General features: G+C 48.6%; 8 protein-coding genes across 8 annotated transcripts; 3 read left to right on the plus strand and 5 right to left on the minus strand.

Moving 5' to 3' along the window:
* Window positions 1–23: 23 nt before the first annotated feature.
* On the plus strand, window positions 24–1,601 carry FOIG_14870 (uncharacterized protein; the record flags this gene model as incomplete). Its single annotated transcript, XM_031216162.1, has 1 exon — window positions 24–1,601. One exon carries the CDS (start codon window positions 24–26, stop codon window positions 1,599–1,601), a length of 1,578 nt encoding a protein of 525 aa, XP_031054078.1.
* Window positions 1,602–2,420: 819 nt separating this feature from the next.
* On the minus strand, window positions 2,421–4,203 carry FOIG_14871 (uncharacterized protein). The gene is made up of 2 exons (XM_031216163.1): window positions 3,914–4,203; window positions 2,421–3,852 (listed from the first exon to the last, which is right to left on the minus strand). Exons 1-2 carry the CDS (start codon window positions 4,049–4,051, stop codon window positions 2,479–2,481), a joined length of 1,512 nt encoding a protein of 503 aa, XP_031054079.1. The 5' UTR covers window positions 4,052–4,203; the 3' UTR covers window positions 2,421–2,478.
* A 1,100-nt stretch (window positions 4,204–5,303) lies between these two features.
* FOIG_14872 (uncharacterized protein) lies at window positions 5,304–7,056 on the minus strand. The gene is made up of 2 exons (XM_031216164.1): window positions 6,679–7,056; window positions 5,304–6,631 (listed from the first exon to the last, which is right to left on the minus strand). The coding sequence occupies exons 1-2, from the start codon at window positions 6,735–6,737 to the stop codon at window positions 5,395–5,397; spliced, it is 1,296 nt and encodes a 431-aa protein (XP_031054080.1). The 5' UTR covers window positions 6,738–7,056; the 3' UTR covers window positions 5,304–5,394.
* A 478-nt stretch (window positions 7,057–7,534) lies between these two features.
* FOIG_14873 (uncharacterized protein) lies at window positions 7,535–9,249 on the minus strand (the record flags this gene model as incomplete). The annotated part of the gene is made up of 3 exons (XM_031216165.1): window positions 9,101–9,249; window positions 8,857–9,036; window positions 7,535–8,806 (listed from the first exon to the last, which is right to left on the minus strand). Exons 1-3 carry the CDS (start codon window positions 9,116–9,118, stop codon window positions 7,535–7,537), a joined length of 1,470 nt encoding a protein of 489 aa, XP_031054081.1. The 5' UTR covers window positions 9,119–9,249.
* A 532-nt stretch (window positions 9,250–9,781) lies between these two features.
* FOIG_14874 (uncharacterized protein) lies at window positions 9,782–11,465 on the minus strand (the record flags this gene model as incomplete). The annotated part of the gene is made up of 4 exons (XM_031216166.1): window positions 9,782–10,354; window positions 10,410–10,730; window positions 10,787–11,089; window positions 11,145–11,465. The coding sequence occupies 4 exons, from the start codon at window positions 11,463–11,465 to the stop codon at window positions 9,782–9,784; spliced, it is 1,518 nt and encodes a 505-aa protein (XP_031054082.1).
* Window positions 11,466–12,090: 625 nt separating this feature from the next.
* On the minus strand, window positions 12,091–13,244 carry FOIG_14875 (gentisate 1,2-dioxygenase; the record flags this gene model as incomplete). The annotated part of the gene is made up of 3 exons (XM_031216167.1): window positions 12,091–12,395; window positions 12,448–12,897; window positions 12,956–13,244. The coding sequence occupies 3 exons, from the start codon at window positions 13,242–13,244 to the stop codon at window positions 12,091–12,093; spliced, it is 1,044 nt and encodes a 347-aa protein (XP_031054083.1).
* Window positions 13,245–13,652: 408 nt separating this feature from the next.
* On the plus strand, window positions 13,653–15,283 carry FOIG_14876 (salicylate hydroxylase; the record flags this gene model as incomplete). Its single annotated transcript, XM_031216168.1, has 5 exons — window positions 13,653–13,679; window positions 13,733–13,945; window positions 13,999–14,510; window positions 14,559–14,714; window positions 14,764–15,283. The coding sequence occupies 5 exons, from the start codon at window positions 13,653–13,655 to the stop codon at window positions 15,245–15,247; spliced, it is 1,392 nt and encodes a 463-aa protein (XP_031054084.1). The 3' UTR covers window positions 15,248–15,283.
* Window positions 15,284–15,966: 683 nt separating this feature from the next.
* On the plus strand, window positions 15,967–17,980 carry FOIG_14877 (uncharacterized protein; the record flags this gene model as incomplete). The annotated part of the gene is made up of 6 exons (XM_031216169.1): window positions 15,967–16,588; window positions 16,637–16,751; window positions 16,799–16,909; window positions 16,957–17,047; window positions 17,104–17,751; window positions 17,810–17,980. 6 exons carry the CDS (start codon window positions 15,967–15,969, stop codon window positions 17,978–17,980), a joined length of 1,758 nt encoding a protein of 585 aa, XP_031054085.1.
* Window positions 17,981–19,240: the final 1,260 nt, after the last annotated feature.

Consider the following 19,240-nt stretch of genomic DNA (forward strand, 5'->3'; position numbering starts at 1 on the left):
ACATCGAATATTTAATGAGAATCATGCAGCGACTTCGTCCTACCTTGACAAACAGGCTCCTGGCGAGCCGTGCATCCCGTCGTTCACTCTCAGCGGGCAGGAATTCTTCTCCCGCGCACCTTGACTTTCGGGCCTTTGTGGACATGTTACGAGAGGATAATGACTTGGCCGATGTTAGTGCTGAAGTCGATCCCAGACTCGAAGTTGCAGCTGCCATCCGTCTGGCATATGAACAGCGCACAAAGGCTCCATTGTTCCACAATGTGAAGGGGGCAAAGGACGGCCTATTTCGCATTCTGGGTGCACCAGCTGGTTTCTCCAGTGACCCAAAGTTTCCTTACCGACGTCTGGCACAGCACCTTGCACTTCCGAAAGAAGCCGGCGTGACAGATGTCATCGACAAGATGCTATCGGCAAAGGGAGAAAAGCCTCTCCCTCCAGTTCATGTCTCCACGGGACCATGTAAAGAGAAGATCATCATGGGCGACGACGTTGATCTCACCAAGCTGCCTGCTCCTCTTCTGAACAAGGCCGATGGAGGGAACTACATCCAGACATTAGGGATCAACATCATACCCCATCCAACAGAGCCATGGACAAATTGGTCTATCGCGCGGGCGATGGTCTATGATAAGACACGAATGGTCGGTCTCATCATGAAACCACAGCATATTGCCAGGATCTTTGAAGAATGGAAAAAGACTGGTAAAGACGTCCCATATGCCATCGCCCTGGGAGCTCCACCTATCGCTACCATGGCCGCCAGTATGCCCCTACCAGCTGGTGTCTCAGAGTCTGAATACGTTGGTGCGCTCTGCGGTTCGCCATTGGAGCTCGTCAAGTGTGAGACCAATGACATGTACGTCCCAGCAACAAGCGAGATCGTACTAGAAGGCACGATTTCCATCACAGATACTGCCAAAGAGGGCCCATTCGGGGAGATGCATGGCTACAGCTTTCTCGATGAAAACTCCCAACAGCCTTTGTATACTGTCAAAGCCATCACTCATCGTAACAACCCAATCCTCCCAGTTTGTGTACCTGGACGCGCAAATCTCGGCCCAGATGAGACGCATACCATGATTGGAACCCTTGCCTCCGCAGAGATTCGGCACTTGCTTCAGCAGCACGGTTTGCCGGTGACTCAAGTCTTTGCCTTGTTCGAGACACAGGTCATTTGGGCGGCTGTACAAGTCGACCGCAAGAAGCTCGCTGAGATGAAGACGAACGCCAAAGACTTCTGCACGAAGATAGGAGACCTTGTGTTCCGCAACAAGTGCGGTATGCAGATCCACCGTCTGCTTGTTGTGGGAGAGGATATCAACCCTTTCGACATGAATGATGTCACTTGGGCTTTTGCAACAAGGTGCAGACCAGCGATGGATGAGTTCTGTTTTGAGGATGTCCCTGCTTACCCGCTCGTGCCGTACATGTCGCATGGACCCGGGACAAAGCTCACGGGAGGAAAGGTCGTGGCCAATTGTTTGTTGCGGGAAGAGTATGAAGGGAAGCAAGGCTGGGTGACATGTGATTTTGAGAATGGATATCCTGAAGATGTCAAGAAGAGAGTCTTGAGTAGACGTCAGGACTTTGGTATATAATGGCTAAACTACGTTTGCATTAATTGGAAGCCTGCTATTCTCTCGTAATGTGACTATTCAGTTTATTTCTTTATTGAAGCTTGTTTTTAAAATTCCTAGCTTTGGAAAGACAGCTAAGAGCACTGAAAAAGAGCTCGAGCACCAGGATCTTTGACAGCCATGGAAGAGCTAGAAAGTTATAAGTATTCTTTTAGACTGATACTTGCCGAAGAACCTCTATCATTATTACAAATCAGCGATGGGACACCTGAGAAATAGAGATCGCGAGTAGGGAAAAGGAAACTCCCATAAGCAGAAGACCCGGCAAGGCTCTCCAAAAACCTGAAAGGGGGCTTATACCTCTGCTAATAGCGATGAGAATTCTTTTGAATTGAGTGGAGGTTCTGAGACATATAGGCTTACTACAAGTGGCCATTCAGTTGAGAATGGGCATGATACTTCCGCAGCGAATAGTTCGAGTAAGAGCTCCCTAAATCTGATATTGGTATGTCGGGCAAAAGACTTGAATGGAAGGTTCCTCCGAAGAAATGTCACCCTGGGCTCAAAAAACATGATCCCATGCTTCTGCCCAAAACCTGCCTCCAATGGAGGACGATGTCTTTATGGAGCCCCATCGATACCTGTGCTCCCTGCCTTGTAAGGGAGTTAGGAACAAGACGATCGATGGTCTCAAACCTTGGCTCCGGGTTCCTGCAGACCGAGCCAACACCATAAAGGCTATTACCGAAAGCCTCCGTGGAGCGTCACTCATGTTTGACGACATTGAGGATCACTCTCAGCTTCGACACGGCAAGCCATCGGCTCTTTCTTCACAAGCAGGCCGCTTAATATGCTAAGGTTTAAATAAGTCTATATCAACTATATAATACTATTTAATTTATAGAGTGTATTTAAAGTCGGGTCGCAGGTCACCTTGAACCCACTTCTGTTCATCTGACAAACTGTCCCATTTAGCATCCATCTTGCCAAGGCTGCGATCTCTGTTCATCTTGCGAAGTCCCAGATGCATTAAAATAGATCCACCAAGCAAGAAAACCACCAGATAGCCAAAAACAACCCCATGTCCCGTATAGTAACGGGGCTTTTCGCGAAGCAAGTAGATGTTTGATGACACCACGCCATTCAAATTACCCCAGCCTACCACTACTCCCAGCACAAAAGCACGCTTTAGCGACCCCTCAGTGTTATTGTTCAACCAGGAGAGAGTGTTGGGGACGGTAGGGTAAATGCCTGCTGCACCAAGGAAGACACCGACGTACTGCACTGTCGGGTTAGACGTTGCTATAAGCATAGCAAAACCAGCAATGCCAAGCAAAACAATGGCAATATTGCAGTAACCTCGCTGCCGGGTCCTGTCGCCGTAGAATCCCACACAAATAGTAAGAGCCGCTGCAACTGCATAAGGGGGCACAGAGAGGAGCTGAGCTTTCGTACCTGCATGCCCCATGCCAGCAATGATAGTCGGAAGAAACAGGGAGAAGGCATACAGAGGAGTAAGGCAGCCCATATAGATAAGCATATATCCATATGTTTTCCAGTCCTTCAAGGCAGCAAACATATGTCTCTTATCGAAATCCTCAGCCGTTCGACCTTGCCGGTCCATAATCAAGCGACGTTGAATTCGAATCTGGTCATCAGGACTGAGGAAGCTTGCTGTTGCTGGCCAATCAAAGACGAGCCACCAGCACGCCAGACCAGCTACAATAGTAGCAAGACCCTCTAAGATGAAGATCCAAGCCCAACCGGGTTTCCCGCCAATTCCATCCATTTTTGCAATAACTGCTGCAAGCAAGCCTCCAAAGGAGCCTGCTAGCGCAGCTGCTGAGAAGAAGATAGAAGAACGGATGCCGATTTCAGAGCTCTTATACCAACAAGAGAGATAATAGTTAACTCCAGGGAAGAGTCCGGCTTCGGCCATACCAAGGAAGAAGCGAGCAGCTAGCAAGCCCTTGACGTTGGTGACAAGGCCCATAAGAGTCATTATAAGTCCCCATGTCAGAATAATAAGAGTAAAGAATAAACGAGGCGTGATCTTCTTGAGCAGTGCATTTGTTGCAGGTTCAACGACAGCATACGAGACGAAGAAGATCGTCAATGCATTATTATAGTCCCCTTTGACCATCTTAAGATCGACTTCGAGACCCGCTAGGCGAGCGTTTCCGATATTGGTACGGTCGAGGAAGGATAGGAGATAGAGAAAAGATAGCCAGGGGATAAGCGCCAGATCAACCTTCCACATCAGCTTCTTTTCCTATTTTGATTAGTTAGCGAGGTCATTCCTTGGCATGTAGCGCGCCGGTGATTTTACTTACAATGGCTTGACGCTCTTCCACCGTCTTTCCGGCATCAGGGTCTGGTAAATGAGCCAAAAGCTGAGCTCGCTCATATTCGATGGTCGTGTTGTCGACCTTTTCAGTCTCAACTGGGAACGGCTTCTCAAGATCGGCCATGGCGATTGTAATCGACTGATGCTGGGACTAGATGTCGAAGGGGCTTGTGACTCAAAGGTGATACCACAAGTGATACCACTGCCTCTAAGATAGGTAGGGAGGTAGCTTGGGTGGAAGAATCTCCTACGGGTTGTGCAGGGACCTGTTTATTTATACCTTCGTTGAGCTTAATCGCACTTACAATACCGATGGGTGGTCTCCAGTATCGTATCCTTCCGGAGCATCCGTGATCCCCATGGTGGCCCGGTTCTCACAAGGCTCCATCTATCCTCCACCTTTCTACCCCACGGTGCTTCTACGTAGCTGATTGCTACCCATAAGGGTAAGGTTCAGGCTGCTGACCCACATACGAGGACACGACAACAGTGGACTTTAAATTCCGTCCTTACCCGTGCGTAATTGCGAAGATGTAATACTATAGTAGACTGTTCTTAATCCCATTGGAGCCCTCGGAGTTCCGAGCTTCGATGCAACCCCCGAGCCGCAGGGAGAAAACGGCAGCCGCAATACACTAGAATAATTAGTCTGTCTCTGGAAAGATGATTCAGAACCTTTGATGACGAATAAGGATTCATCTTTTGGTCACTGTGGCAAGTAACCAGCCGTGCACCTGAAATAAGGTTTCGGTTCTGTGATAACCTTGAATTAAACTCAGGCGGAGAAGTGCGGGGTTTTGGTATAGATCTTTCTAGACTCCAACTGTTGTCTCGCTACCCCAACAAGCCCCATTCCCATGCGCCATTTTTCAATACGAGGCTTTATAGTATTGGTGGAGTATGATCTCCTCAGATGGAGAAGCCAATAATTCCCTCAATGCCAAGTGTTTCTAGACCATTTTGGTGTCAAGCAACGGGCGTAATTTTAGCTCTGCGATCATATGGCAATATCTTCATACGAATCTCATGAAGAGGGCAGAACGAATAGTCGTCATTAGGCAGTTCAATAAAATCACACGAGTACCTAGTACGCAACTGGTCTCGTCAGACCGCGAGCAGTAGATCCTTGCCGTGGCAATTATACGGTCGGGGGAGTGCGGCATCTTTTGGCACCTTCATGTGTCGGGAAGTTGCACCAGAGCTTTCGCTGACTGGCCTTAACTTTGAGATAAGGTCGTAAAGGATCACACTCCACAAGGAAGCTCGGTCAGCCTTTTTCTTCTATTCTTTTGTATTGTTTCCCACTTCTACTCCTGCTCCTCTTATATCTTGGCCCCCGGTTGTCACGATATGTAATCGGAAGCTTACTAATTTGTGGCACTTTTGCAATCTAATTAATTCCTTGCGTTTAATACGTTCCCATTAATCTCTTGAGCAGTCTTTGAAGACTGATTGTTCTATTGTTCCCTATTCGCCGCCTCCGCCACCATCACCACCACCGCCTCCATCACAACCCCCGGACCCTCCATAATCACCCGCTCCTCCACCACCAGATATATCATCCCCTCGACCCCTTCTGATAACCCTTCTCTGCTTCCAGGCATCGCGGCCGAGAAGTAGAGTCTTGAGATCAGTCCTCTCTACGTTGGCAGGAGCATGCTTCACTGTGTCAGGCACGTACTCCGTCAACGTCTCCTCCACTGAAACTCCCCTCTTCAACTCCGACGTATACTTCGATTTCCATATTTGTCTTGTATGTTGAAGCAGGCTACTCATCGCCTGTGTATTTGCTGTGTGTTCTCTATCAAGGACCCAGTCTGCCTTCTCAGTCGACCAAACCCAGTAGCTTGCAGGGAACAAACGATGCGTCTTCCATAGAAGATCAATCTCGAGTGTAGGGGGGAGTATGCGAGAGGGTCGTGAGCTTGGGTGACGAGATGCATTTGCTGTCTTTGGGTCTAGCTTTGACTTGCAGGAGCCATCTCTCTCACCCTTTGGAAGTACACTACCCAGAAGGCTGAGAAAGTCTTCGTAGTCCACCACTGAGTTCTTCAAATTTTCGACAAACCCAGGTACCGAATTCTTGACTTGAAGTATAACCTTCCAGAAAGACACTTGTTGCTCGAGGTCTGCTCGAAGATCCTGCAAAGATGGCCATGGCTTTAGCATACATGTCTCGTTGAACTGTTCATGCTGGCTTTGACTCCTGCATCTTTCTTCCACCCTGCAAGTTCGTATCGCTGCGTATGACTGGAGGTCCCAGACCTTGTAGCCTTGCTCCGGTACACTTGTGCGGCAGCGATCCCACTGGTGCATCAGAATCACTTTTCCTTGTTGGTCTTTGGGAATCTCTTCGAGCTTTTTGTCAGTCGGTGTTATCCATTTTCGGTCCAAGCATGGTGGCCGGTCAGCCCTGCCTCCCAGGATGGAGAGTCTTTTCGGTTTCCATGGTGCAGAGAGCCACAGTTGATATGGTAGGTTAGAGCCACGGCACTCAGAGCCAGACCAACTCATCTTACTACACTCATCCCAGGCGTTCTTTGTCCGTCTGGGACACCATTCACCCTTTAGCAGTTTGGACATGGGGAAATGCCGATGCTCTAAGCCAAAGATGCCATTCAAGTTGCGATTACGGTTATCGTAGACGTAGTGGTGGAACCGCGAGGGTGACAGCATGTGCAGATACATGATAAGTGCGACGTCCCTATCACTATTAGTCAGACTAACGCATGGCAAAGACACAGAGCCTACCATGGAGGCGGGTGGTCATTTGGGCAAAAACCCCGTACGTCGATGAAACGAAGATACATAGCGTAGCGCCATTCTGAATATGTCAATGTCTCATCGCTTATTCTACCCTCTGCATCGCAGAGATGTTGAAGAAGCTTGAGAAAGGTCTCGATTAGCTCAAGATGTTGCTATTGAGAGAGAATGAGTTTCAGATCCATTTCACCAACAACATGTTAGCTCACAGCAGCAACGTCGCTCAGATTAATCTGGGTCCTTGTCCAAGGGTCTTCGTAGACAGTTGAAAACGGCATTGTTATGGTAGAATTATCTTATTATGTGAAAGCGCATGTATAGGCGTTGGACTGGAATATCAATGATGTTAACGTGCTCCGGCTTTCGTTTATATATGGAACAGAATTTGAGGCTGTGTGTCGATCTGATTCCCTTGGCGGATGATTTTGGTTAGCCCAAATCTTCGCTTCTAGGCCGAGGTTATAATTGGTTAAAGCGGAACCATTCCTCACCGCGGCTTGAACGATGTAGGGTAAACACGCGACTTGGCATCTTGTCAGGCTTTTTACAAGGCACTCCCTGATGGTCGGATTCTCCGACTACTTTCATCGACGAAATTATTATTCTCTCCGTAGTATTCAACCTGATAATTACTGAGATTTAACCCGACAGAGTATTTTACTGTGAAGGATGATCAGGTTCTGTCATATTCTTATATGATTGGCATCTGAGGAACCATGGGACAATGGCGCCATGAGCAGCCAAGACCACGACAACAGTAATTATAAAAGCTGGTTGACTTCTGTCAAAAACGAACTAAGCGGTTTGCAAATGGTGGGATGTGTAACAAACTCCCTACAAGCTACTACCTGGAATAAATAGCGCTTCTGCGGATGATAGACTTGCTCCAAACCCAAACCGGAATCACCAGGATGTATCCAAGCCAAAGAAGAGCAGCCATGATGGCGAATTGCTTCAATGGGCCCATAGTATTCAGCCAAGTGATCGATGAGTAGGATACACCAAAGGCCAAGCAATTCTTCATGACGTTTACAAGGACACCGATATCTCCTGCTCGGGAAGGCATAGTGTTGACAGAATAAGTAAGCAGAACATTTGCCGATCCTGTCAAACCAAATGCAAGGAGGCTCCATCCGACACAGACAACGATCCAGTGACCAGGGTTTTGAAGCCCATGACCGAGGATAAGGCAACCAGCCGGGCTACCTAGTGCTCCAATAAGCATCATCGGCAGTCTACTCCTGGGATTAGGCTCCTGGGTGCGTTCTTTTGTTGAGCGGATGAAGAGAAGGTCTGCGAAGTAACCACCAAAGGGGAGACCAATAAGAAGACCGAGAAGAGAGGAGACATTGAGTAGGCCAATCGAACGTGAATTCCACAATAGGGGAGGAGAAGCATAGGTGATGGAGAGGATGATGGAAATGATGACAGTCCAACCAATCGTTAGGCCAAAGATGTAGACGGTGACGAGAACTTGAGGCGCCATAAGGAGCTGCAGTGGTCGGACCAATGATAAACCCATGCTCTTCCACTTCATGGGCATATAATCGCCGCTGAACGACCTTGACATCCACTCCTTTCTGAAGCTGGCGGCAGAGATCTCCTCAGTTGTTGTTTCGGCCGGTGACGAGATGCAGATATCCTCGATCGAAGTGCTCGTAGGTTTCGGTTCTGCGATTGTCGAGCTCCCAGGTCTGGTTTGAGTTGCATCCAGCTCGTTGATATCGTGAGTTGTCTCAGGAAGCATCAAGATCGAACCAAAGAGATTGAGGCCAGTCGCGATTGACAGAATCCTCAGGTACCATCTCCAGCTTCCCAGACTAACTCCAACTGCCCCAGCGACCATGGGACCGATTGCGGAGCCAGCAGCGAGGAAGCCAACGTAGACGACCATGGCTCTTCCGAGCTGATGGGTGGGAAACGTCTCAGCTACGATAATGGGACCAAGAGCCTCAACGAGACCACCAGCTAATCCACCGACGATGCGTGAGTTTCGAAGGGAAAAATAGTCGGTGGCTTCGCTGGACCAAATGTTACAGGCGATAAAGATAACGAGCGAACCGAGGACCGTGTAGCGTTTTCCGATGAGTAATGATAACGGCAGAGCGAAGAGATTCTGAAAAGGTTAGAGAATCAATGACAGGACCACGAGGATAAGTAACGCACTGAGAGTCCAAGAGCCAGCAAAGCATACGTTGGCAAGTTGGAAGCCTGTGTTTGCGAGCAGTGCAGCTCCTGAATGATTAACCCAAAGACGGGAGAAAGACCAGAGGCCCAGGCATTTCCGAGGAGATTGTAGAAGCTGACGTTCAGCAGAACGCATATGCGCCACCAGAGCGGCCATTCCTATAGATAGAGTTCCATTAGAATTGGTGGCCTGAATCCAACCTGTGACTGGAGGTGCTCTTACGAAAGGAGAGATAGACATTGTCGAGTATGCGGTTCTCGTAGCAGTTGATGACTGACAGTGGTGTCAACGGTTGTTGATGAGACTGATTTCAGAAAAGGAGTTGCTCACAGGGTTCGAGCCTCAATCCTTTATGCCTTCGCTTATCACTGGCCAGTGCCCGGGGCTGGTCTAGACCAAGCCTCATGCCAGGATGCTTCCGGCTGTGGGATGCCCTCTCCCGTCTTTGCCCCGACCCCGGAAAAGATCCAGCTCTTACCCCAGAGTTTACCCCGCACAACCTCATCGTGGTTACCCACTGAGTGACGCGTTTTCCATGGCCGGGAAAGCTTCAAATCCTTGTATGATAGAGGCCCAGCATATTCCGCGGAGACTTGATCTCGCTTGACGCACGTTGTGTCATGAAGTCCGCGGGACCTGGCCTCAGCTTCCCAGTTGGCGATTATCTCAGGCCTGGATAGTTCGGGAGACGGCCTCTAGCGTATCGTCACAGCGGACAACAGAGGCATCGTAGCAACCAATGCATGCTCTTTGTGATCAGACTTGGAAGGAGTGATTATTAGGTACCTGTGCCAATGAAGCTCCCCGCCTTACGTTTAGATAAGTAACTTTATGATTATGCGACGTGACATTTGAGGATAAATGGAGAAAATGCGAGTCTGACGATAAAGCTAAGTGATATTATTACGCGTGCATGATAACTGTTTGCGTCTCAACAAATTCCTTCAACCCCCATTCAGCACCAAATCTTCCAAATCCGCTCAGCTTAGTCCCTCCATGAGGCAAAGTCGCTTCATCATGAACCGTAGACGAGTTGATATGTACCGCGCCAACTTGAAGCCGACGCGCCATTTCCAATGCTGCATACTGGTTGCGTGTCCATATCGCAGCAGACAACCCGTAATCACTATCGTTGACAATCTTCACCGCCTCGTCCTCGTTGGAAACAGCGACGATTCCAAGACAGGGACCGAAAGTCTCTGTCCGGAAGAAATCCATAGAGCTGTGGATATTATCGAGGATTATGATCGGTATTAGGTTTGAGTCAGTCGGGTGCTCCGTAGAAGACTTTGCAGAAGATCCCTTGGCTTCTGCATCGGAGACTAAAGCTTGTACTCTCGACTGACTCTTTAGCCCAACAAGCCGATATGCCGAACCGTTCTTGCTTCGCAGATGTTTTGTAAGCTCTGCACGAAACTCATCTACGATATCCTTTTCCACTAGGACAAGATCTGTAGACATGCATATCTGTCCGGCCTTTATGCACAAAATTGATTAGTGAGTGACCAGAAAAAGTAGAAAGCAAGCTCACATTTAGCGTTGCTCCAGCAAGAGCTGCTTCTGCTGCACGGTCAATGTCTGCGTCCTTCAAGACGATGCAACAGTTCTTCCCACCAAGCTCCAGCAATACCGGCTTCAGAGCCAGTCCTGCTTGCTGAGCAATACTACGCCCAACTTGTGTTGAGCCAGTGAAGTTAACTTTTCTGACAGCAGGGTCTCGAATGAGATATCCAACTACCTCAGGGGCATCTTCAGGTCGGTGGAGAATAAAATTGACGACACCTGGAGGGAACCCAGCTTTTACAAATAAGCCAGCGACGAAGTAATGTGTCCTGGGACTAAGCTCAGAACCCTGCGGTTGGCCGAGATTAGTATGGTACTGCCAGGCATCAGGAACAGGATCATCACCTTGAGGATAACTGTGTTTCCAGTAGCCAACGGGGCGATCACCGCTCGAAGGGCCAAGAAGAGAGGTGAGTTCCAGGGGGCAATTCCCAGAACAACTCCCAAAGGACGAGTAAACACCAAACCGTATGACCCTTCAGGTTGGGTGTGCGGGATGGTGCCACTCATGGTTCCTGCCGTCAGCAGATACGCAGACTGTTGGATCAAATCGATGCTGGTGGTGACACCGATGGATGCCCACTCATCGTCGCAGTAGATCTCAGACTTCATAATGTTTCGGACTTCATGCTGATGGTTCTTCAGCACCTACGTTTCCGCTTCGTTAGCCATGGCATTCAAAATGATCAAAGTAGCACAATACCTGTGCTAGACGTAAGAGAAGGCCGCGTCTTTGGGTCGGAGAAGTTGTTGACCACGTCACAAATGTTTTACTGCAACTCGACACAGCATCCGCGCAGTCAGACAAATCAGCGCCCTGGAAATACCCTCCTTCAAATGAGTGATGTCGTGAAGTATCATCTTCTCTCAAGATTGGAGCATCGTTGATAAGCAGTGGAACACGGTAACCTTGTGATCCATTGTGGAGCACAGGCTGGTCAATGGTTGAATCCGTCATCGTCTCTGAAAGAGCTTCAGTGGAATTCACAAAATGCGGAAGGCGATATCGGAAACTGAGAATCATTATGGTGAAATATCGTATTACTTGTAGTAAGGAATAATAGAAGCTTTCCAGGAGCTTGCCAAGCCACAGTACTTGCTAGTTTCAGGCGTGGACACGCCAATCAGTATAGGGCGGGGTTAGGGGCAACATCGGATGCCTACCCGCTCTCCAAGCGATTGACCAGATACCGGATCACCAACTGTCAAAGACATGGTAGAATCTGTAGTGAGGCGGTCACATTGGCCTTTTTCTGGTTGAACAATCCAAAAGACTAACTAGGTAAGGCACGCGATGCAAGCATCAGAAAATGACTAAGTGATACGCAAGAGGTTAAGGGACAAGAAAAAGTCGGTGTTGGGATTAAGTATCTTGTATTCATAGAGACAATAAAGCTTTGCGCGGAACACACTTCTCAAAATACTGCCAGAGCTTGGTCAACTAAAGAGAGACTATTCTCATTTTCACATGCTAAGATTAAGAAGATATTCAGTCATGCTGAGGAGCATGTCTACTTTAATACAGGACTCTATTGTAATGACGGGATGCATGGTGATTAAGTCAAGGATTGTCTTGTTAACGGCTAATATAAATCCAGTTTTAATCCCCTCCCCTCTAGATATATCTGAAAGTAAGACTATCTATGTTCTCAATCAGAGACATATGTCTCAACATCGACTCCCGCGACCCGGTAGAAACCTAGAGCCCGGAGCATCGGCTTATCGTCAAATCTGTAGAGATAAACTTTACTCTCGGCATCTGCATGATGCTGATACTTGTGCCAAGTTGGAATGCAAAACGTATCACCCTGCTTCCATTCAAGAACCTTGTCTCCGACTTGAGTGGAACCGGAACCTTCAATAACATGGTACACAGCAGAGCTTGTCTCTTGAATCTCGGGCGACTTGGCTCCTGGGTTAAGTCTCTCAGCTGAAGCACCGATTATTCGACCAACTATGAGATGGTATTAGCTCTTGGCTCACAAGTAGTGCACATTGGTACTCACTTTCAGCCCCACTAGGCTTCAGATACGGCTCCGAGACCCATCCATCAGGACTACCATCAAGCTTGGGCTGCATCTTGCTCCATGGGTACACAATATCAGACTCTTCGAAATCTTCAGCCGGGTACCGTGCAGCAGTATGGTGTTCGACAAAGTGGACAGGGAAGTGGATGAAGCTGGGGAGATCAAGTCCATCGAGCCAGATAACAGGCTGATCATCCCCACCCTCCTCATCAGCACCCTTCTTGCCGTGGTCATGCCAGTTCCAAGTGGGCGTGACAATGACGTCACGAGGCTTCATAGGAACTCGTTTGCCGTGAACTGCAGTGAAGCCACCAGTGCCTTCGATGATGAATCTGCATGCGAAGGCGGTGTGTCTGTGTGCAGGTGCTGTTTCCTTAGGCTGCACCAGCTGGAGTCCAGCATACAGAGTATCAGTAGTATATGGTGCGGCTAAGCCCGAAATGTTAGTGGCAGACGAGGGGAGGGGGATACTAGATGCCCAACTCACGTCTTGCAGGGTTTCCAAGCATCAGGACACGACGCTCAGCTTGCTTCTCAGTAATGAGCTGTCCAGCCTTGAGAAGATATGGTTTAATCTTATCGTAGGACCAGACGTAGGGAATGGTTTGAGGATTGGGCGCTGGAGGGTTGAGGCGTTGCATCTGGGCCCAGAGAGGAGCGGTGTTGGTAGCTCGCAGGGCTTCAACAAGCTCTTCAGCCGAGTTCAGTGACTTGGCTGAAGTGACGTCGCCAAGATGCTGGCCACCGTTGGATGCTGTCACATTTGCAGAAGGCATTTTGACTTAGCTGAATCTCGTGGAGGTTTCTGACGGTGAGCGGAGCTGAGTTGAGTTGATGGTATTTGTGGCAGGCTGCTGGCGATCGTATTCTCAATCAGAGGCTGTGAATCTGATCCCTCAACGACCTTACCTATTATATCGTAGATATACTTCAGCACGACTGATTTGATTATCAATCAATAATTGTCAAGGTACAAGCTTTATTGCTGGTAAATCGGCAGATGCTGTAGTGGCATCGACTTCGGGGCACCATCGGGAAGCGATCCCGCAAGACCCGGCCGTCATGCTACCGCACACAGCACAAAACTACATAATTTGTCTGTGCATTGCTGACAATCTATTTACAAGTACATTATTCGAGGAGCAGTTTTAAGAGTCCAAAACAGACCTGTGACAAGAACAACAATGGCGAAGAACAAGATTACTCAGCCTGTACGTATTGACTTTCGTCCCCAATGAAACGACTTGGCGTCTTACTCTAATAGGCCGCGGCATACCCTTCACGATCCACCAGTCTTTTGGAGAGACTCCATCACACTGCTGAGCATGCTAACGGGAATGGCCACTTTTCCGGCTCTCGAGTCAAGCTGCAAATCTTGGTTGTCGGTGCAGGACTTGGTGGCCTAGCCACAGCTGTTGCTCTAGCTCGTCAAGGTCACGAGGTAACCGTCTTGGAGCAGGCAGCTGTCTTGGGCGAGGTACGTCTTGACATTGCGAAAACCCAACAGTTGATTGACGTGTATAATCTTAGGTTGGTGCAGGTATCCAGATCCCTTCGAATTCGTGCAGATTGCTCTTGAAATGGGGTCTGGGTCCATATCTTGAACAATATGCCGTGAAGGCAGATAGTATGACATTTCGAAGATGGGAGAACGGCGATCCGATCGCGTATACAAGACTCTCCCCAGACTTTGAAACCAGATACGGAGCACCCTATTTCGTGATCCATCGCGCTGACTTCCATCGTGCCCTTTGTCGCCGAGCAGAGGACCTTGGAGTACAGATTGTGACTGACAGCAGGGTCACTGACTACGACGAGTCAATTCCTTCTGCCACAACTTTTGATGGCCGTGAATACCGTGCCGACTTGGTCATTGCTGCAGATGGCGTCAAGTCTCGAGCTCGATCAGTTGTTCTCGGTGGTCCAGACCTACCACCTCAAAAGACTGGTTTTGCGGCCTATCGCGCTACAGTTAACACAGAGGAGATGGAGCGGGATGAGGATACGGCCTGGTTACTTGAGAAGCCTGGGATCAATATCTGGTAGGTGGGATATCTCTTCAGTAATGCAGCTAATGTTGAACATATAAGGATTGGGGAAGACCGCCACGTCATGACATATTCTATCGCTGGAGGCAACTCTTTCAACATGGTCTTGTCTCACGTCGATCATTCATCACCTAGTACGTGGAATGCCGAGAATGCAATCCGCGATATGCAAGACTCGTTCAAAGACTGGGACCCAAAGTGAGTCATGTCCTAACTGAAGCTACCGGCAAATGCTGAACATCTTTAGGCTGTTCAAGGTGATCAAGATGATTAAGAGTACGCTCAAGTGGCCGTTGATGAGCGGCAGTCGTCTCCAAACTTGGATTTCCAGGAGCCAGAAGCTTCTTATCCTTGGAGACGCTGCCCACGCCATGGTACCATACATGTCTCAAGGTGCCGCTATGGCCGTAGAAGACGGAGCAGCTCTAGCCACAGCGATCTCCAAGATCAAGTGCAAAGACCAACTTACAACTGCTCTGCATATTTTTGAGAAGGAGAGGATGAATCGAAGTTACGGTATGCAGTCTGCGAGCTTGGTAAATGGGAAGCTATGGCACTTTCCAGATGGCCCTCTGCAACAGGCTAGGGACCTTGGAATGAGGGCCGAGGTGGAAGGGAGGCCGTTTGTTGAGAGCACGAATCAGTGGAGCGATCCGGTAACTCAGATATGGGCCTATGGGTATGACGCCGAGGATGCTATTGACGAGCTCTGGCAGAGCGAGGGTGTATAACTGATAGATGAAATCAACACTGCGGCAGTTGACGTGTAACATGGCCTTGAAGTGGCGCCCTGCTCGTGACAGACCAATTTGTCAGCGGCACTTGGCACCCTCACAAGATCCTAACAAAGTATATCCGTATAGCCGCCTGCTTTGAACCATCACCCAGCAAATTGTATGCCATCTTGATACCCCAGCATTCTAAAACCCCACGGGGACTTGATCCGAACATGGGTTCCCCGCGATTTGACCATCCATCCCGGTTTTTAGGCTTGTTGCTACACGATAAGACTGTCCATGACGCATTGTCGATGATCAATGCCTAGTAAATGGTTAAAGGCGGAGATATTACGAATAACTGTTATTTTTCAGAGAGAAATAAATTAGTCGCGTTAGTACTGAAGCGCTTCTGCTTCCCCACTGAGAATCAGCTTGTCGCATGCCGCCCCACCTTGAGTCGAACCAGGTGGCTCGGGTGGCACTTCGAGCGTCAAAGTTATAGTCGCCACAGACCAAGACAGCGGTAACTACTGTCTCTGCCTAACATTAGCTAAGCGGCTTGAGAGTCTTAGTCTGTACTGCTGATGATGCTCATAGACGGTTAAACATTTAAGTATATAAGATTTCGTGGAAACCCCATCTGAGAGCGATATCTGGCCTGATGTTGAAGACTGTGTATATTTCGCCGCATCAAGCTTTCAATCGATTCTATCCTAATAGAAACTATCACTATGGGTGAAGCAATCCATCTGGATCGGCCACAGCTGGAGAAACTTCTCCAAACGAGTGATATCGGCTCAAAGATAGACGTTTTGGAGAGACACACAAGTCTCTCGATCCGCAAGTCGCCAGCTGCCAACTCCGTGCAATCCAAGCAACAGACTCTCCAGCTTGATAGAAAGTTTGAATTTGGCAACGCAAACCCTTTCCACACTGGCATCAACGCTCCGACTCGATTCGATGCTGAAGTCGGCTCCTGTCTTGTCCGAGGTGACGTCCCCCTGGAGTTAGACGGCACTTTCTATCGAGTCGCATGCGACCCTATTTTCGCCAACCGCAATGGCAAAGACATATGGATCAACGGAGACGGTGCTATAAATGCTTGGCGGTTCTCTAATGGTGTCGTCGACTTTAAGCAGAAGTATGTGCGCACTCCGCGATTTGTCTATGAGCGTGCAGCTCGTGAGCCGCTTTTTGGAACCTACAGGAACCCTTATGCTGGTGATGAGAGGGTCTTTGACGATATACAAGGCCCCGGTAACACTCATGTGCATAGCTGGCATGGCTGGCTCTTGGTCTGCAAGGAGGACAGTCCACCAATTGCCGTGGACCCAGACACTTTGGATACCATAGGTATGTGTATGACAAGATATCTCCGAGCTTACAACTAATATGCCGTAGGTATTTACGACTTTGAAGGGCAGATTAACCCTGCAGAGACTTTCACTGCACATCCAAAGGTTGATGCGGTTTCTGGAGATACCATGTGTTATTCCATGGAAGCATCAGGAATGGGGTAAGTCATACTTCATATGGATGTTGAACGACGCTGAGCAATATTAGATCCAACGATCTCGCCTATTACCGATTTGATAAGCACGGCAAAAAGGTGGACGAGTGTTGGGTTAAAACACCTGATGTCACTTGGACCCATGATATGGTCGCGACAGAGAAGTAGGCTCCCTCATATGCATTCGTGGCGTTGACTAACTCGTGTACAGCTGGGTCATTTTCCACATGAGCAATTACCAGTTCGACTTCGACTACATGAAGAAAGAAAATGGCACCCACTTTCGCATGAACCGTTTCTTGGTGGGTCTTAACGGATCTCCAAAGAAGCAGAGGCCCATTTACTAATACCCATATAGCCTAACAGATTCGGTGTTCTTCCCCGACGGAATCCCAAGCCCGAGGATGTTCGCTGGTTCGACAGCCTCAAGAACCACACGTGGGGTCATTTCTCAAACGGGTTCGAAGGTCAGGATGGCTGCATCTATCTCGATGCCTTCATCGCAGATACCGACGCACTTGGAGTCTTTCCCAACATGCACCCTGAGCTGGATATTGGCAACCCAGAGAAAAGACTCAACGGAAAGCTTGCCCGGTTCAAGATCGACCCCAAGGCAGGCTCCAATGAACTGGAGCTCCCGGTAGTACTCAGCGAGGTAGCGGGTGAAATGGGACGCTGCGATGATCGTTTCATCACGAGGCCCTATAATAACGCCTTCGGAGCTAGACACTCGCCCAGGGGTTTCGATGCAGTAATTCACGTGGACATCGCAGCTGGCGTTACTAATATCTGGGAGCCAGGTGAGGGTATTGCAGTCGGCGAACCCTGTTTTGTCCCTCGACAGAAAGATTCCCCTGAGGGTGACGGGTACCTGCTCGTGTGCACACGAGACGCAGCGAAGCGGCAAGCTCAGCTATCGATCCTTGATGCTACGAATATCATTGCTGGTCCTGTATGCATCGTAGAGCTTCCTTTCCAACTTTGTGAGGGTGTACATGGCAACTGGGTATGTTCTTCCACAGTCAATGTTTCTGATCCTAATACTGATTAACATGTCTAAATAGGTGGAAACGCAGAACTTGGTATCTCGCAAGCCACTCATAGATTATTCCGGTGTCACCAAGGCGATTCAAGAGAAGTTCGGCACTGGGGCTCCCAAGTTCTACGACAACTTCATTGGGAAGCCGGTGATTTTGACTCGAGCTGAGGCGGTTCCTACCCCCAGGCTCATCTAAATTCCATGATTCCACGGTTGTCGCATGTGCATTGTGGCTCTCATGACCGGCTGGCTTGTCCTAGGCAAGCTATTCCAAGAAGACAACCTCTAAAGAAACCTCTTTTCTGTAGCATAGCATCTAATCGACTTGGCACAAGCCCGTCGAGTAGCGAAGGACCACTTCAATAGCATGCAAACTTTGTTCCCTGGGTGTCGTATCAGTCAAGTGATCAAGTTCGTTTCCTCCTTATGAGAATCTCTTGACAGAGATAGTTTAGTACATAGTAAGTGTTGGTCGAGTGGCTTATGAAAACTGCTCAACAGGTGGTATGAAGGGAGCGATGGAGTTGAAAGACTAGTATTCCATGTATCTAAAGATGATTAAACAAGTTATAAGATATATTATATAATAGATTTCTCCTGTTTATATTGATAGTGCACTGATGTTTGGCTGCAAGATTCGTTGAATCTGTCACACGGCGTGTCTCATGACTCATTTGACCCTCTTTATGCCGCCGATGCCGACATCACAACTTCAGGTCTTTGACTTTAGGCAACTGAACTTAGATAAAACCTTATACATTTTACTCCCAAACCCCGCGATTACCCCTCTCCTATCCACATCGGGGTACGCCATCACCCTCGTCTTAGTCGCGCTCTCGTGGTCCAAGACCATGACCAGCCCCCTCTCGAGTTACCTGCGCGGAGGGCTACGCCAGTTCAAGGGATAGTGCGTTTTGAATCTAAAGCTTGCCTTAGTTAGAAGAGTTTGATGGGGAGCCATGTAATCAATAGGTCAACATGAATTCGAACGCAACCGCTAGCCCGAATCCCAAATAACCAGCGGATGATGGCTCGACGCAGAACACCGAGACCTTTCAGTTTCAAGGCACAAGATTTGCTGTATCAAAAAAAGCCACTTCTACAACCTGTACAACACCATATCTTGGGTTTCTGTGCCGCTAGAGCCTGGTTTGGCATTTTGTTAGGGATAAGTCAGATAAACAAAACTTGAAAAACAATAAATTAGGATGATGGTTCCGCCAGCGACGGTTTGACTCCCTCTTGACTCGTTTCTTCACTCTTTTCATGAGCTTGCCTCAATGATGATAAGTCTATTCCTGGTTTTCTCTTGCAAACTTCGTTCTCTAATTGCCAATCTGAGAAAGCCTTTCAGTAACAACTGCTTTGTTCGTTGTGTATAAAGCTACAGAGTGGATGAGCATCAAGCCTCGCGACACAACCTCCAATATGACGAAATAATACATCATGGTTGCAG

Source organism: Fusarium odoratissimum (assembly GCF_000260195.1).
Source record: "Fusarium odoratissimum NRRL 54006 unplaced genomic scaffold supercont1.45, whole genome shotgun sequence".
Lineage (NCBI taxonomy): Eukaryota > Fungi > Ascomycota > Sordariomycetes > Hypocreales > Nectriaceae > Fusarium > Fusarium odoratissimum.

Excerpts from the sequence above, each read along its gene's own strand:
- FOIG_14872 (XM_031216164.1), bottom strand. The coding sequence starts at position 6,737 with ATGTATCTTCGTTTCATCGACGTACGGGGTTTTTGCCCAAATGACCAC. Across the intron at positions 6,632-6,678 it reads AATGACCACCCGCCTCCATG|GGACGTCGCACTTATCATGT; the intron begins GTAGGCTCTGTG and ends TAATAGTGATAG.
- FOIG_14871 (XM_031216163.1), bottom strand. The coding sequence starts at position 4,051 with ATGGCCGATCTTGAGAAGCCGTTCCCAGTTGAGACTGAAAAGGTCGAC. Across the intron at positions 3,853-3,913 it reads TGGAAGAGCGTCAAGCCATT|GAAAAGAAGCTGATGTGGAA; the intron begins GTAAGTAAAATC and ends TAATCAAAATAG.